Here is an 18,539-nt window from a genome sequence, read left to right on the forward strand (position 1 = left end):
TGATACCAAATGCTGGCTGATTGCTCTCTTTCTCCTTGTCGTAAAACAAAGACAAGGAAAAGGACAGGGAGAAAGCATGATATGAGATACTCTTGCTTTCAACCTTCATGATATGAAATACTTTTGCTTTGGATGGGTTGTTTGCAGGGGTATCCCAGGGGATGAAAAATACAGAGTGACTCGAGAGGGTTTGTTGGAAAGCCATTTCAGAGAGATGAAGAAGTGCTGAGAGGGTGTGCCTTTGCTGTGGAAGGCGAAGGTAGATACTTATAGGGCTTTTCTTCACAACCGGAACTATTCTTTCATTCATTGTCGGCAGCCGGTGGATGGATGAATAGTACAAATTACGCGCTTTCTGACAAAGCTGCCCGTAATTTCCGCAAAGCTGCACGTTGCATGTGACGAGTGACGACACGTCTGGACAAATTGATTTTTTTGAAATCCGGGGTTCGGCTCGTGGTTTCCGAGCAAGCCCATTTTTTGAGAAATGAAACGCCTCTTTTGAGAAAAGAATCCGGCTTTTGAGAAAGGAAACTCCTCTTTTGAGAAAAGAATCAGGCGTTTGAGAAAGGAGCCCCGACTCTTCGATTTGCGAGAGGACGCTTCATCGATTTCTGAGGAGCGCCTCTTTGATTTCTTCTTTTTATAGAGGCGTTAATTTTGTTCCACAACACACTTGAGCTTCCTCCTGTAAACACTCCCTTCTTGCACTTGTTTAATCTTGATCAGTCCAACTCTCTTCTTTCTTCACCACCTCTGAAAAATGTTTGGCCCTTCCGATCGTCGTTTTGACTTGAACCTTGGTGAAGAGGCAGCTCTTCCATCTCCAGACAATATATGGCGCCCATCTTTCATATCCCCTACTGGTCCTCTTACCGTTGGGGATTCGGTGATGAAAAATGACATGACCGCTGCGGTCGTGGCCCGGAACCTTGTCACCCCCAGAGATAACAGACTGCTCGCTAGACGATCTGATGAATTGGCGGTTAAGGAGTCTCTGGCTCTTAGCGTGCAGTGTGCGGGTTCTGTGTCCAACATGGCCCAACGCCTATATGCTCGAACCCGTCACGTTGAATCGTTGGTGGCTGAAATATAGAGTCTCAAAGAGGAGATTAGAGGACTCAAGCATGAAAATAAACAATTGCATAAGCTTGCACACAACTATGCCACAACCATGAAGAGGAAAATTGACCAGATACATGAATCTGATGGTCAGATTTTACTTGATCATCGGAGGTTTGTGGGTTTGTTCCAACAGCATCTGCCTTCGTCTTCTGGAGCAGCATCGCGTAGTGAAGCTCCAACTGATCAACCTCTGTTGCCTCCTCCTTCCGTGGCCCCGCCGACTGCTGAAGCTCCGCCGACTACTGAAGCACCACCTGACCAATGAATGCTATTAGTTTACACATCATTGTAAAATATTTTTACTTTTATGTTTTTTTTTTTATTTTTTTTTTATTTTTTTTTATTTTTTTTTTATTTAATTTTTTTTTTTTAAATGTGTTTTGTTTTGTTTTTTTTTTGTTTTTTTTTTTTTTTTTTTTTGTTTTAAATGTAAATTAATGTAAAAAGACTTTGGTTAACCTTCCCCCACACTTAAACTAAATAACACAAACTCACAGAAATCAACCAAATAACACAACTAACTAAACAAAACAAAATGAAAGCAGTAAAGATAAGGGTGTAAGAATGCAAATCTGATTGGGTTAGCGATTCCAAAGTCTCCCTTCGTTGAATGCTTGGGTTGCCTCCCAAGAAGCGCTTGATTTAACGTCTTTAGCCGGACGAATCTTTCCTTTAAACTCCCCTCGGCTCCAAAGCATGGAATTTATCTTTTAATGGGAGGTGATACTTGAAATGATTCGGCAATGGTTTAAATTCAAGAGTGGGTGCCTGAATCATCAAAATCAGAAACATGTTAGTATAAATTAAAATTAAAATTGGAGAAGATGGCTTACTTTCTTTTTCCGACACAAACTCAATGACAAACACCACATCTTTGAACATTTCTGGGACTTTGAACTTGGCCAGGTTTACTATGATGGTTGTGGCTTGTCCCGTGTTATCAAACTCAACTGCTTTGGGCTTGATTGTCTCATGCACAGCCTCTTGGATGTATTCTTGATATGCTTCAACCACTTCATTTTCTTGAATATCTTTTCTTGGTGTGCAAGGTTCTTTGAACGTTTCAATACCATCGGGAACTTGTTTTGGTGCACCAAGAATTGGGATATCACTTTGCACCTTTGGAAGAGCTTCCACAATGTCTTTTTCACTCTCTTTGATATTTGGAATCAAAAACCTACAAGGAAAAAGGACATTTGGTGGAATAATGTTAGAATGAAGTGGATTTAGAACTTCCTCACCTGAGTTGGAAGACATAGGGATTTGAGGAGCTTGCAGCAAGAATTCTTCTAAACTGCCCAAGTCGTCCTCCTCCTCTTCTGCTTGCAGCAGCAATTCATCCATGTTCGGGCTGTGTTTGGATAGTTCTGGGACAGCTTCATCCTTCATGTCACCTTCCAAAGTGATAGCATCGTGGATTTCAAAATCTTCCTTCGAATTTTCAACAGTTGAGCTGGAGAGTTCACTTTGCTCTTGAATTTGTACCATGAATTCCATAATCTCTCCCATTTGACTCATCAATTTATCCAACTTCTTGTCTTGATTTTGTTGGTCCTGCGTTAAAGAGGTTAGTACTTGAAGAATTTGATCACTATCCATGGACATACTTGAATTTGATTGGAATTGTTGTGGGGTATGCGGTGGTGGCTGTATAGGCGTTAAATAAAACTCCTCAGATTGCTGCCAATATCCATCTTGTTGAGCCTCCTTGGCTTGATTTTGTGAGCCCTGCACCAAAGAATTTAATTCATTAAGAATTTGATTATAATTTATTGACGAACCTGAGTTTGATTGAGCATATTGCATAAGTTTTGAATAGAAATCCTCCTCTTGCTGCCAATATCCCTCTTGTTGGAATTGTTGAGGTTCCCCCCCACATATAATTTGAATGATCTCTCCAAGCCGAATTGTAAGCGTTGGAAAACATGTTGTTGCTTGGTTGATCATAGCCTTGATAACCCCAAGCATCTTCATTGGCAGAAAATTGAGGACTTTGATATCCTTGCCCATAGGGCACATCAAGTGTAGGGACACTTGGCATTGTGGTCCATTCGGCATACTGCGACATTTGAGAAGTAAGATTTGCCAATTGAGCTTGAATGCTAGCAAAATCCATGTCTTACTTCTCTAGTACCTAAAATCAAAGAAAGAAAACTAAATCAAATATCAAAAGTAACACAAAATAAGGAAAACAAAACTAAGTCAGAAACTAAAACAAAAACAAACTAAACAAAAAGAAAAGAACCAAGGGATTAGCAAAGTTGCTAATCCCCGGCAACGGCGCCAAAAATTTGATGCGAAATATATAAGCACACAAATTTAACCCTCTTTTTGACAATTGTAGTATAGATGTAAGTAGGGATCGTTCTAAACCGGGGATTAGGAGGGATTGCTAAATCACTTGAAAACTAATTTAAAAACATAAAAACAAAGTTAAAAATGTAAACAAAAGATTTTAAAACAAGAAAGTAAAAGGGGGATTTGAGTTTGGTGAAGTTGAAAGTAAAAACGAATAAACTAAAAACTTAAATAGATTTTAAACAAATTTGGGTTGAATGGATAATGGAAGGCTAGCTAAGGGGTTCTTCTCCACACATGTCTTGCTTGCATACAAAATGATTTCCAATTGCATTTCAATAACTTATTAATTCTCAACGCCCCAAATTAACCGTGAATTGCACTAATTAACCCTCAGTTTTTCCACAAGTTATTGGGTTGGATGATTGCATACGACAACCCAAAACATTCCCTACAAGTTCCCTACATGAATTGCATAATAGAGATACAAGCAAGAATCATTAAGTTCTATGAAAAACATAAGCATTGACGAGGCACTCGTTACTATGATTTGCATGAAACTTATTCCAAGGATTTACTTAACACAATCGTGACTAGCGACTTTTACTACTCATGAATATAAGTTCATAACGATTAGGTGAAATTCCCTTATACTCTAGCATCATATTTATGCATGCAAACTAAGTATGCATCCCTAATCAACATACATAAACATGTTATCAATCAAATAGATAAGTAAATCGAATTCATAACTTATGAAACGCAATTAAAAGTAATCAAATCATATTGCAAGCATTAACATGGTTTCGAATCCCCCCCTAGCCAAGGGGGGTTTAGTTCCTCATTATTACAAAACAAAGATAAACAAATTTAAACATTGAAAAACAAAGGAAAGAAAGCACCTAAACGTTCCAATGATCCATGTTGGATAGCAAGTGCGTCTAAGGACTTTTCTCCTTCTCTTTGCCGCAACAACAAGGTTGGAATGATGTTGAAGGGTTGGTTATTTGGAGGAATGGATGGGAAGGGGTTTAGATATGTAGGAGAGGCAAGGAAAGGCTTGGAGAATGGTTAATTTCTGGATGATTTGAATGAGGTTGATGCCATGGTATTTATAGGAAGAGGATGGACTTGTTTAACACAAAATGTTGGTGGAATTGAGTAGGTGAGCATGGCAAAGAGTGGGAATTGTTGGTGGGTTAGGTATTGAGTCATCCACTCACATGTCATGGTTAGCTAAGCATTGCATCATCCACTCACATGTCATGGTGAGCTAAGCATTGCATCATCCACTCACATGTCATGGTGAGTTAAGCATTGCATCATTACTCAAATTTCTGGTGGAGGTGGAAGTAAAAGCCACGGCATTGATGTGTTTTGAGTGAAGTTTTGGCCAATCCTTCTAGAAATTTATCCCTTCTTGCAACTTGTATTTGTTTCACCAGATTTTTAGCATGTTCTTAGCCTCTTTTGTCTTCAAATTCGTCCATCCATCTTGCTCATATCATATGTAATCCATTCCAAGCTCAAAACTGCTCCAAAATGCACCAAAATGCACTTTCTTGCTACCTTAGCCCTTTGGACCTACAAACACACGAAAATGGCTTAAAGTACTAAAATAACTAAGAACTAATAACGTAAATGCAAGAAAACTAGTTAACTAAGTCGCATAAATATGCGTCTATCAAATTCCCCCACACTTAGCTTTTGCTAGTCCTCGAGCAAAATAAAACAAACAAAACATAACCTAACCTTCCAACATTTGCTACAGGGATTTCCAACGATACATAACATGCCAAAGATCATTATTCCCACAGATTTTAGTCATCCCTACTCTTGAGCATATACTTAATCATAGTTACCATTCACTAGCTCACATTGAATCGTTTAAAACAACATTATGGACGTAGTAACATGCCTTAGAGAATCCACTCAATTCCTTACTGGATACACTCTTATTTTCACACAGATTTTCTAACTACTCTCCCTATACTAAGTATATGTGAGAAGATTGATGTAAACATGGAAACGAACACTCACACATGTTATAAAAGAAGCAATTTTCTGGAATGATTAAGCATTTATAGATATGATCTCATGAATGGAACGCTACTACTTAGATGCGAGAACCAGGGACACCATATGCTCAAACCAATCCCAAACTCCACATATTGAAATACATAACACTCATGATAGAAGTTAAGGGTTGTAACGGGGCTTGGGGAATGGTTAACAAAGAAAGGATAGGGAAAACAAACGTTCTTCAAGCATTAGTAAGCAAAGTAGTAAATTTGAGACTTAGAATTCACTTAGATTGCAGAAATTAACTTTAAAACACAAAGGGAAGATTTAAACAACTTCTTAGGGCCGAATTCATTGTTTTGGACCCTTTCTTCAACAAACAATATTTTGGAACTCTTTTGTTTTTTTTTTTTTTTTTTTTACTCGTGCCTATGGCACACAAACTCACATGATAAACACTTCCCCCACACTTATTTTCTGCCCACATTAATCAAAAGGAATTCAATTTGAATCATGCTTACTATACTTTAAGAACGAGGGTATGGATAGTCCTAATCTAGGCTAGGTGAGGATGATGTGGGTTAACAAAGAAAAGGCTAAACAAGGTTCAATGGGGTTAAATTTAAACACATAATGAAATAGGATACACGACAATTTGGCTTTGGTGGTGGTCACTACACAACTTCATCTTGAATATGTGTTATGCAAATCAATAGCATGCTTTGAATGAAATGGGCATGAGTTCTAGCATTTGGAACTACATGATAAAACGCCTTCTAAGCAGTGACCAATCAAAGAATAATGAGATCATGCAACGACTTTAGAAGACAACAAATGCACAGATTATTAACTCTCCAAAGAACGTTAAAAGCTCAAGTCTCTCAGGGTTGTAGCGTTAGTTTGAGTTTCTTCCTTCAAGCATGTTACAAAAACTAATTTTTCTTTTGACTACATGTGAATTCATGAACTATAATTACAACTAAGCATAAACCAAAGAGCATGTCAAACTTTCATCCATGTTTGTAACTTACTTCAACAGTTATGCAATTACAAACCGAATCCTCATTATTGTGTTGGAAGGTACCCTAAGACGCAAACAAACACACAAAAACAACCCTTTTTGGGTTTTTAAAACAAATTTTTCAAATTTTTATGTGATTTTCGGATTTTTACTTCAAAACACACTAAAACACATCAAAACAACTTTAAAACACTTAAAAACAGCAAGGAACAAGTCTTTAAGTTAAGGGTGATAAAATCCCACGAATTTGCATAAAAAACACTTAGTTACCCCCCCCACACTTAAATCAAACATTGTCCTCAATGTTTCAAGCATAAAATCACACTAAACAAAAAGAAACACACAAACAGCAACTACAACAACTAAATAAGCAGATTAGAAAGATTCAACAAAGAGAAGGGTTTAGGAGTGCAAATCTGGAATTGGAGTGATTCCTCGAGCTTCCTTTGTTGAATTGCATGGGTTGCCTCCCAAGTAGCGCTTGCTTTAACGTCGTACAGCCGGACGAAACTCACAATCATGCCCCATGAGTTCCCCCAACATGGAGTGGGTTTTCATCCTCTAACTCTATGAATGGAAGCGGATAGTAATTCTCCTTGATTGGGCCATTGAGCATCCTACAATCCATGTGAATTCTCCCACCATCCGGGATATGCTTGGGTACCTGCACCAAAGAAGGAAACCACCTATCAACTTTAATGGGCGTTGGATTTGGATTAGGTGGCTTACCTATGTGATGTGATGAAGTGGCAGCAATGTGAACATTCTTCCCCATGGTGCTTTCGGCCAAATTGGACATTTTGAGGGCAGTGGCCGTGTGGTCCTTATGCTTCACTCCAATTCCCTCATCTTGCATGGTTCTTGAAGCAACCTTAGGGGCTGAATGGTCCGTCCCTATCTTTTCTATTGTATCAATAACACAACAAGAACGAACAACGTTAGGAGTCTCAATGGATTCAGAAATTTTAAAACAAATCATATCACCACCAAATGCCATAGTTACTTCTCCTTTGGTTACATCAATCTTGGTTTGAGCCGTTTTCATGAAAGGTCGTCCAAGGAGAATGGGCAATGAAGGAGCATGATCCAATTCATCCATTTCAAGAACATAGAAATCCGCCAGAAAGATCAAATGGTTAACCTGCACCAAAACATCTTCCACAACTCCCTTTGGATAGGCATTAGATCTATCGGCCAATTGTATGATTACACCATCATTTTTCAACACTCCTAGATTCATAGATGCATAAACGGAATATGGCATAACATTTATAGATGCACCTAAGTCTAACATGGCAGATTTGAACCTAGTATTACCAATGACACAAGGAATGGTGAAACTACCCGGATCTTTGCATTTAGGAGGTAGTTTACGTTGTATTATGGCAGACACATTCTCACTAACCTGTACCACTTCTTTCTCCCGAAAACGTTTCCTTGTTGTACAAAGCTTCTTTAAACACTTGGCGTATTTCGGGATTTGCTTGATTGCATCCAAGAGGGGTATATTGACTTGAACTTTCCTAAATGTCTCTAGAACATCTTTTTCCTCCTCTTCTTTCTTGGATTGCAAAAACCTACCAGGAAAGGGTACATTTAGTAGAAATGAACTAGAAGAATTCAAATTTGGACTTACCTTGACGGGTTGAGATGGTTTAGGGGCATGTTGTGGTTGTGGCAAGGGTGGTTCTACCCTTGCCGTGGGTTGGGCTCCATGTTTTTCTTCTTGCAGCAGCTTTTCATCCTCTATTTGACTTGATTTTGATGAGTTTGGATCAGCCCCAACTTGCCTACCACTTCTCAATGTGATGGCCTTGGCGGTTTCAAATCCACCCTTTGGATTCACTACGGTTGAGCTAGGCAACTTGCCTTGCTCACGAAACTGCCCCATAAACTCGGCAATTTGTCCCACTTGCTTCTCCAACTCATCCACCTTCTTGTCCCTAGTTTGCATGCTCTGCGCCATAGAAGTTAGTAAATTCAAAATCTGATCATTATCACTAGAAGTACCTGACTTTTGGGCAGGTTGTGCTTGGGGTTGAGTTGGTGCAAACGGCTTTTGATAGAAACCCGGGGGTTGTTGCCTAGATCCGCTTTGTTGTTGGCCTTGTTGGGGTTCTCGCCATTTGAAATTTGGATGATCACGCCAACCAGGATTGTAAGTATTGGAAAATGGGTCATTCCTTGGTTGGTATTGGTTGCCAAATCCCACGGCATTGAGGGTCTCCCACCCTCCATTTTCTATCAACTGTGGGCACTTGTCCGTGAGGTGGCCTTGCATGGAACACACGCCACAAGCTGCCACGTTTTTCACTTTTGGACCTTCCACCACCTGAGAAAGCAAAGTAGTAAGGTTAGCCATTTGATTTTGAAGTTCGGTTATGGCACTTACCTCATTGACTTGATGTGGTCGTGGGTTACTCCTTTGTCCAATGCCTTCGTATTGTTGAGCATTCAACGCACGGTTGGAAATTAAAGTCTTTGCTACCGTGGGGGTCTTGTCCACCAAGGCTCCTCCTGCCGAGGCATCTAGCATTTGACGTTCGATAGGTAGTAGCCCCTCGTAGAAGTATTGCAAAAGAAGTTCCTCCTTCATCTGATGCTGTGGACAAGAAACAACACGAGATTTAAAACGTTCATAATAAGTAGGAAAAGATTCACCTTCCTCTTGTTGAATTCCACTTATCCTTTTCCGTAGGAGGATGACTCGAGAAGTTGGGAAAAACTTCTCCAAGAAGGCCCGTTTCATGCTTTCCCATGATGTGACGGTTCCGGGCGCCAATTCGTACAACCAATCATTCGCCTTTTCCAAGAGAGAAAAAGGGAAGGCTTTCATCTTCAAAATACTCCCATCGACATTGACGGGGGTCATGCTCGAACACACCACCTCAAATTCTTTCAAGTGTTTGTTAGGATCTTCCATGGACAACCCATGGTACTTCGGAATGTGGTGTAACAAGCTTGACTTCAATTCAAATTCTTCTGTCTTTCCTTGGGCTGCTGCGGGGTATTGGATGCATAGAGGCGCAGCATTGTCCAATCCCGAGGCTGAAAGTTCTTTGATTGTTCGATTGTCCACTTCCATGTCTTTTTCTGTCTCCTCCTTTTCTTCAAATTCGGATTCAGAACTAGAACTAGGTGGACTAGGTTCTGGTACTTTCCTTTTCCTTCTCAAAGTTCGTTCAAAATTGTTGTCAAACTCTGATATATGTGCACGAACTGGTTGAGAACTACGAGTCATAAACTAGTACCTGAAATAAACAAAATCAAATAAAATTAAAACTAAAATTAAAACACACAAAAAAAAGAAATAAAAAGAAACAATAAAGGGATTAGCAAAGTTGCTAATCCCCGGCAACGGCGCCAAACATTTGATGCGAAATATATAAGCACACAAATTTAACCCTCTTTTTGACAATTGTAGTATAGATGTAAGTAGGGATCGTTCTAAACCGGGGATTAGGAGGGATTGCTAAATCACTTGAAAACTAATTTAAAAACATAAAAACAAAGTTAAAAATGTAAACAAAAGATTTTAAAACAAGAAAGTAAAAGGGGGATTTGAGTTTGGTGAAGTTGAAAGTAAAAACGAATAAACTAAAAACTTAAATAGATTTTAAACAAATTTGGGTTGAATGGATAATGGAAGGCTAGCTAAGGGGTTCTTCTCCACACATGTCTTGCTTGCATACAAAATGATTTCCAATTGCATTTCAATAACTTATTAATTCTCAACGCCCCAAATTAACCGTGAATTGCACTAATTAACCCTCAGTTTTTCCACAAGTTATTGGGTTGGATGATTGCATACGACAACCCAAAACATTCCCTACAAGTTCCCTACATGAATTGCATAATAGAGATACAAGCAAGAATCATTAAGTTCTATGAAAAACATAAGCATTGACGAGGCACTCGTTACTATGATTTGCATGAAACTTATGCCAAGGATTTACTTAACACAATCGTGACTAGCGACTTTTACTACTCATGAATATAAGTTCATAACGATTAGGTGAAATTCCCTTATACTCTAGCATCATATTTATGCATGCAAACTAAGTATGCATCCCTAATCAACATACATAAACATGTTATCAATCAAATAGATAAGTAAATCTAATTCATAACTTATGAAACGCAATTAAAAGTAATCAAATCATATTGCAAGCATTAACATGGTTTCGAATCCCCCCTAGCCAAGGGGGGTTTAGTTCCTCATTATTACAAAACAAAGATAAACAAATTTAAACATTGAAAAACAAAGGAAAGAAAGCACCTAAACGTTCCAACGATCCATGTTGGATAGCAAGTGCGTCTAAGGACTTTTCTCCTTCTCTTTGCCGCAACAACAAGGTTGAAATGATGTTGAAGGGTTGGTTATTTGGAGGAATGGATGGGAAGGGGTTTAGATATGTAGGAGAGGCAAGGAAAGGCTTGGAGAATGATTAATTTCTGGATGATTTGAATGAGGTTGCTGCCATGGTATTTATAGGAAAAGGATGGACTTGTTTAACACAAAATTTTGGTGGAATTGAGTAGGTGAGCATGGCAAAGAATGGGAATTGTTGGTGGGTTAGGTATTGAGTCATCCATTCACATGTCATGGTGAGTTAAGCATTGCATCATCCACTCACATGTCATGGTGATTTAAGCATTGCATCATCACTCAAATTTCTGGTGAAAGTGAATCAATGCCCACGGCATTGAAGAATTTCTTGGTTTTGAGTGAAGTTTTGGTCAATCCTTCTAGAAATTTATCCCTTCTTGCAACTTATATTTGTTTCACCAGATTTTTAGCATGTTCATAGCCTCTTTTGTCTTCAAATTCGTCCATCCTCATGCCTCCATGCTTGCACAATCCAATCTTGGCCCAAAAATGCTCTAGAATGTTCCAAATTGCTTCTTTTTGCATACTTTGACACTAAAACCTGAAATTGCACGAAAATAACTTTAAACACTATAATTATCATAGTTTAGCTAATTAAAAGCAAGAAAACAAGCTAACTAAGTCGTATAAATATACTCCTATAAATACACTGAAATCATCCATAAATACCTCAATAATTTTTTCCACAAAATCTGAAAAGATACTTACCATACACCTTTGAAACGTGGCCGGAGCATTGCATAAACCAAAAGGCATGCGACGATAAGCAAAAGTACCAAAGGGGCATGTAAAAGTTGTCTTTTCTTGGTCATCCGGCGCTATGACAATCTGATTATATCCAGAATAACCATCAAGGAAACAATAAAAAGAATGACCGGCTAACCTTTCAAGCATTTGATCAATGAACGGCAAAGGGAAGTGGTCCTTCCTTGTGGTGGCGTTTAGCTTTCTATAATCAATGCACACTCTCCAACGTGTTTGGATACGGGTTGGCACAAGCTCATTCTCGGCATTTTTCACCACTGTCACTCCTGACTTCTTCGGAACATATTGCACCGGTGATACCCAACGACTATCAGAGATCGGATAAATTACTCCACAATCAAGAAGTTTGATAATCTCCTTTTTCACAACTTCCATCATTGGAGGGTTGAGACGGCGCTGAGCCTCTCGAGTTGGTTTAGCCCCCTCCTCTAGAAGTATGCGATGCATGCACGTAGTCGGGCTTATTCCCCTAATATCGGCCAAAGTCCACCCAATGGCCGTCTTGTGCTCTTTCAACACTCGGATCAATTTCTCCTCCTCTATGGCCGTGAGTGATGAGGAGACAATGACGGGTAATGTCTCGTTATCTCCCAGAAAGACATACTTTAAATGATCGGGCAACGGTTTAAGCTCAAGTACGGGTGCCTGAGTTACTGAGGGTAACAACTTATTAGTGGAGACTGAAATTGAAATTGGGTTAGAAGGCTTACCATGATATTGAGGTAGTGACTCAAGGGCAGCCACTATCTCGGCCTCCTCCACACTTCTAGGCACGGCAAAACCAGATTTTTGCCCAATTCCTTGTGCAATTGTTGTTTCAAGTGTATCCCTCTCCAAACAATCGAGAAAATCCTGCGCCAAATCATCAATTATATCAATAGAAAAGCAAGAATGATCGTCTTTAGGAAATTTAATACTTTCAGAAAGATTGAAATCAATGACTTCCCCATCAAATTCCATCGTTAAAGTTCCTTTAAACACATCTATCTTGGTGCGGGCTGTTTTCATGAAGGGCCTCCCTAATAGAATCGGCAATGGGGTGGAATGGGGTGAATCTTCCATGTCAAGCACATAGAAATCCGCTGGAAAAATCAAGTTACCAACCTGCACCAAAACATCTTCCAAAACACCCTTTGGATATGCATTAGAACGATTGGCTAATTGAATTATCACACCATCATTTTTAAGCTCACCTAAGTTCATAGATGCATAAATAGAGTATGGCATAACATTAATTGAAGCCCCTAAGTCTAACATGCATTGTTCAAACTTAGTATTACCAATAACGCACGGAATTGTAAAACTACCCGGATCTTTGCATTTAGGGGGTAATTTCCTTTGTAACACAGCAGAGACATTTTCACTTACTTGAACCACCTCTTTGTTCGAAATCCTTCTCCTTGTTGTACAAAGTTCTTTCAAAAACTTAGCATACCTCGGGACTTGCTTAATCGCATCAAGGAGCGGGATATTGACTTGAACTTTCCGAAAGGTATCTAGAATGTCCTTCTCAGCTTCTTCCTTCTTTGATTGCCTAAACCTGCCAGGAAAGGGCACATTTAGTGGAATAGAACTAGAAAAAGTTGAATTGGGACTTACCTTGGTGGTTTGGGACGGTTTAGGAGGAATAGATGAATTCGGCAAGGTTTGGTCATCCTTGGCCTTGGGCTTTGCTCCCTGTGCTTCTTCTTGCAGCAACTTATCCTCCTCGTCTTGACTTGATTTGGATGTATTTGAGGCCGTTCCAACCTGTTTACCACTTTTTAACATGATGGCCTTAGCGGTTTCAAATCCTCCTTTTGGGTTCATAACGGTTGAACTAGGCAATCTGCCTTGTTCTCTAATTTGCCCCATAAATTCTGCAATTTGACCCATTTGCTTCTCCAAATTGTCCACCCGTTTGTCTTGGATTTGTCTCTCCTTATTTTGAGTTTGTACTTCCTGCGTCAAAGTAGTAAGTAACTTAACAACTTGATCATTATCCAAAGACATACCTGAGGTTGTTGGGGCAGATTGCACTTGGTTTTGATTGGGGACGAATGGCTTTGTATAAAAGCCCGGTGGTTGCTGCCTAAATCCTCCTTGTTGTTGGGGTTGTTGAGGATCCCGCCATTTGAAATTTGGATGGTCCCTCCACCCCGGATTGTAGGTATTAGAGTATGGATCATGGCGTGGTTGATTTTGGTTCCCAAAACCCACGGCATTGGCAGATTCCCAACCGCCATTCTCAATCAATTGAGGGCATTGATCATTGGCATGTCCTTGCATAGAGCACACGCCACACACACTTGGTCCATGAATCTTCATTCCCTCGGCCAACTGAGAAACAATAGAAGTAAGGTTAGCTAATTGGGATTGAATTTCGGGCATAGAACTTACCTCATTCACTTGTGGCCGTGGGGGGTCTCTTTGTCCAACACCTTCGTATTGTTGTGCATTATGTGCTCGGTTGGCAATTAGAACTTTTGCAGCCCCTGGAGTTTTATCCACCAACGCACCTCTCGCCGAGGCATCAAGCATTTGGCGTTCCATGGGAAGGAGTCCTTCGTAGAAGTATTGAATGAGCAGCTCCTCCTTCATTTGATGCTGTGGACAAGAAGCAACAAGTGATTTAAAACGTTCATAATAAGAAGGAAATGATTCACCTCGATCTTGTTGGATGCCACTAATCCGTTTCCTCAAGAGAATGACTCTTGAAGTTGGGAAAAACTTCTCCAAGAAAGCTCTTTTCATACTATCCCAAGATGTAACCGTTCCGGGTGCTAACTCGTAAAGCCAATCCTTCGCCTTTTCCAAAAGTGAGAATGGAAAAGCCTTCATCATCAGAATGTTCCCGTCGACATTTATGGGTGTCATGCTCGAACAAACAACCTCGAATTCCTTGAGATGCTTGTTGGGCTCTTCCATGGAAAGCCCATGGTATTTCGGAATATGGTGCAACAAGCTTGACTTCAACTCGAATTCATCGGTCTTGCCTTGGGCAGCCGCGGGGTATTGAATGCATAATGGTGCAGCATTGGTCAACCCCGAGGCCGAAAGCTCTTTAATGGTCCGATTGTCTGCTGCCATAACTTCTTCTTTCACTTCTTCAAACTCAGATTCGGCCTCTGAACTTGAACTAGGTTTACTAGGTTCGGGATGCCTCCTCTTTCTTCTCAAATCACGTTCAAAATCGTTGTTAAAGTCCAAGATATGCACAGTTTGAGAACTCCGCGTCATGCATTAGTACCTAAACCAAGAAAACAAAACAAAATAAGAAACTAGGTAAATTACACTAAAAACACACGGCAAAACAAACACATGGGATTAGCAATTTTGCTAATCCCCGGCAACGGCGCCGAAATTTGATGTGAGAATTACTTGACACACAAATTAAACCCTATTGATGACAATTGTAGTAATGATGCAAGTAGGGATCGTTCTAGACCGGGGATTAACTAGGGATGCTAATCAACAAATATAAGACTCAAGAATATAAGAAGAAACTTAAAAACACAAAAGTAGGCTTTAAAACACTAAACTAGACTCAAAGAGTTCAAAATACTTTAAGGCACAAACTAAACAAACTTAAACACACTTCGATACAAGAAAGTAAATGGGAGGTATTGGTTTGGATGAGATTGAGATAACAACAAAAAGTAAAACTAAATAGATGGTTTATGGATTAGCTAGAGATCCATTCTTCACACATGACACACTTGTACATGAATTGATTTCCAATTGCTTTTCAATAGATTATGAAACTCAACACCCCAGATTAACCGTGATGCACGAATTAATCCTCAGATTTTCCTTGATTTATTGAATTGGATGAATGCATACGACAATCCAAATTATTCTCCAAAAGTCCTCTACATGAATGCATAATAGAGATACAATCAAAGATCATTACGTTCTATGAAAATCATAAGTGTTAACGAGGCATTCGTAACTATGAATGCATGATACGTTTGCCAAGAATTCAATTAACTCGATTGTGACTAGCAACCTTCACTACCAATGAATATAAACTTGTAACGATTAGGTGAAACTCATTTATATCCTAGCATCAAATTCATGCATGAAAACTAAGTATGCATCCTTAATCAACATACAAGAATTAGTTTTGAAGAAAGTAGTTAATTGAATTGCATTCACAACTTATTAAATCACAATTGGAAGAAATCAATTCATATCTCAAACATGTTCATGGCTTCGAACTTCACCCTAGCTAAGTAAGGGTTTAGTTCCTCATACTTGCAATTAAACAAAAACAATTGATATTAAACATAGAGAAACAAAGTAGAAGACACCTAGAATGCTCCAACAACTCCAATGGAATGGCTAGCACAACTCCAAGCACTCCTCCTTCTTTGCAAGCCTTGGAACTAATGGAAATGTGTATGAATGGCTGTGTGTCTTCCTTGAAGGCTGAATGGTGTTTATATAGAGGTTGAAAATGTCAAGCAATGCAAGGTAATGGACAAGGCACTCACGGCAATGGAAGGATGTGAAGCTGCCAGCTCCATTTTGCATGTGTGTGTGCTGTTTTTGTGCTCTTTCCACCTAGAAACAATCATTCCAAAGCCACCCAAAGTTATAAGTGGAAGACCAACCAGAAATCCACCTCATAGTGGTCCAATTTCTGCCATTCCTTGCTGTCCATTCACTACCAATGTTGTAGAAATCTGCCAACTCCATTCCATTGCCGTGTGTGTGTGTGTGTGTGCTATCCTCATCACTTCCCACTCCTCCATGCTTTAATTTCTGATTCCTTGCTGCCTATGTGGTGTGTTCCTTGCTGTTTTCTTTCCTTCTTGCTGCCCATGCGGTGTTTATACTTGCACATACATGTTCTTCATCCATTTAGCTAGCAATAAACACATTTTCTGCCATCACATGGCATCTATGATGTTTGAAATTGTAGGCCAACACTTTGCACACACACATGCAGATTTCTAGCCCTTTGAATCATCAAATTCGTCCATCCTCATGTCTCCATGTTTGCACCATCCAATCTTGGCCCAAAAATGCTCCAAAATGCTCCAAAATGCATCTTCTTGCATCCTTGGCCCATAGAACCTATAAACACACGAAAATGGCTTAAACTACTAACATAACTAAGAACTAAGAACATAAATGCACGAAAACAAACATACTAAGTCGCATAAATATGCTCCTATCAAAGATATGATGCCGAAGGGAAAGTCAACATCTTCAAGGTTGCCTCAGCTAATAATATATCAGATCCACTAACGAAGCCAATGTCTCAAATCTAACTTGATTGCCATATGGAAAAGATGGGTATTAGATACATGTGAAGGTGGCTTTAAGTGTAAGTGGGAGATTGTTGGAAGTATTCCCACAAAGCCACCATTTGATGTAATAGCTTTTGGAATACTTATTGTGTTAAACTATTATATGTTTAAGGAAGGGCAAAGCTTATTGTTAATCACTATTTATTATATTATGTGTTTAAGCAATAAAGGAATCCAAGGAATGTATTTAATCTATGAGAGAAGTGATCTAAGTAAGTTAGATTAACGAGACCATTCTCTTATGTTCATTCCTAAAAAGTTCCTAGCCATAGGATTGCCAATTGGGCATTGACAATCCACTAAGGTTAGTATGTGTCATGTTAACTCAAGCGTGAGTATGACTAGTCTCAAGTCATTTAGTGTTGGACACTGAGACAAACACATAGGTGCTCAAAAGGTAATTGAGTACAATAAACAACGATCAAAAGAGAGTTTGAATATACATGTCATGTAAGAACTCGTAAGTTGCAATATGCAAAGTAGTCATTTGACCTGAGGCATTATAGATGTCTAATGGTTAGGTCCTTGATCTTTGATCATGTCAAAGGCATTCCATCTAGAGTGTCCACGACATTGTTGGGGTCAAGCAATCTAGTCATGTACGCATATGAATGCACAACAAGGGATCTCTAACCTTCCATGGTGGAGGGAAAATTCTATGAGATATGATTCGAGAGTCTTTGGCCAAAGCATACGAATATGACTTAGGAAGTTTGTTCCAAATCACATTCAATTGAATCATATAGAGAATTATCATATTGGATAGTAGACATGAACAAACTATCACTCAAACACTGTGATTAAGAGTATTGTGATGCGAAATATATAAGCACACAAATTAAACCCTCTTTTTATCAATTGTAGTAAAGTATGTAAGTGGGGATCGTTCTAGGCCGGGGATTAGGAGGGATTGCTAAATCACTTGGAAACTGACTTGAAAACGTAAAAACAAAGTTTAAAACACTAACTAGACTCAAAGAATGCAAAACTATACTTTAAAACACTAAAACAAACCAAAAGACTCAAAACAGCCCCTAAACACTCAAAACTACCTTAAACACACAATCTGGGCAGTTTTGGGACTCTAACACAAACTTGGACGAATTTTGGTTTTCTAATGAACTAAAACACTTAAAAACATAATCTAAGACAAGTTCTAATTAATATGACTCAAAGAAATAAGATGGGGTTGATTTTGGACGCAAATAATTAAATTAAGACAAGAACAAAGTAAACAAATTCTTAGACAAATTTAAGTGAATCAAAACAGATTGTAAAATGAATTTGAATGAAACTTATGGATGGAAGGCTAGCCAGGAGGTTCTTCTCCACACATGTCACACTTGCATACAAAACGATTTCCAGTTGCTTTTCGATAAGCTATGAATACTCAACGCCCCAAATTAACCGTGAATTGCACTAATTAACCCTCAGTTTTTCCACAAGTTATTGGATTGGATGATTGCATACGACAACCCAAAATATTCCCTACAAGTTCCCTACATGAATTGCATAATAGAGATACAAGCACGAATCATTAAGTTCTATGAAAAATATAAGCATTGACGAGGCACTCGTTACTATGATTTGCATGAAACTTATGCCAAGAATTTACTTAACG

General features: G+C 39.1%; 1 protein-coding gene across 1 annotated transcript; it reads right to left on the bottom strand.

Annotated features, from left to right (window-relative positions):
- Positions 1 to 13,155: 13,155 nt before the first annotated feature.
- Positions 13,156 to 16,006, bottom strand: LOC139191922 (uncharacterized). Its single transcript, XM_070812952.1, has 3 exons — positions 15,914 to 16,006; positions 13,221 to 14,850; positions 13,156 to 13,161 (listed from the first exon to the last, which is right to left on the bottom strand). Exons 2-3 carry the CDS (start codon positions 14,838 to 14,840, stop codon positions 13,156 to 13,158), a joined length of 1,626 nt encoding a protein of 541 aa, XP_070669053.1. The 5' UTR covers positions 14,841 to 14,850; positions 15,914 to 16,006.
- Positions 16,007 to 18,539: the final 2,533 nt, after the last annotated feature.

This window comes from Malus domestica, chromosome 15, assembly GCF_042453785.1.
Source record: "Malus domestica chromosome 15, GDT2T_hap1".
NCBI classification, from domain to species: Eukaryota; Viridiplantae; Streptophyta; class Magnoliopsida; order Rosales; family Rosaceae; genus Malus; species Malus domestica.

Excerpts from the sequence above, each read along its gene's own strand:
- LOC139191922 (XM_070812952.1), bottom strand. The coding sequence starts at position 14,840 with ATGACGCGGAGTTCTCAAACTGTGCATATCTTGGACTTTAACAACGAT.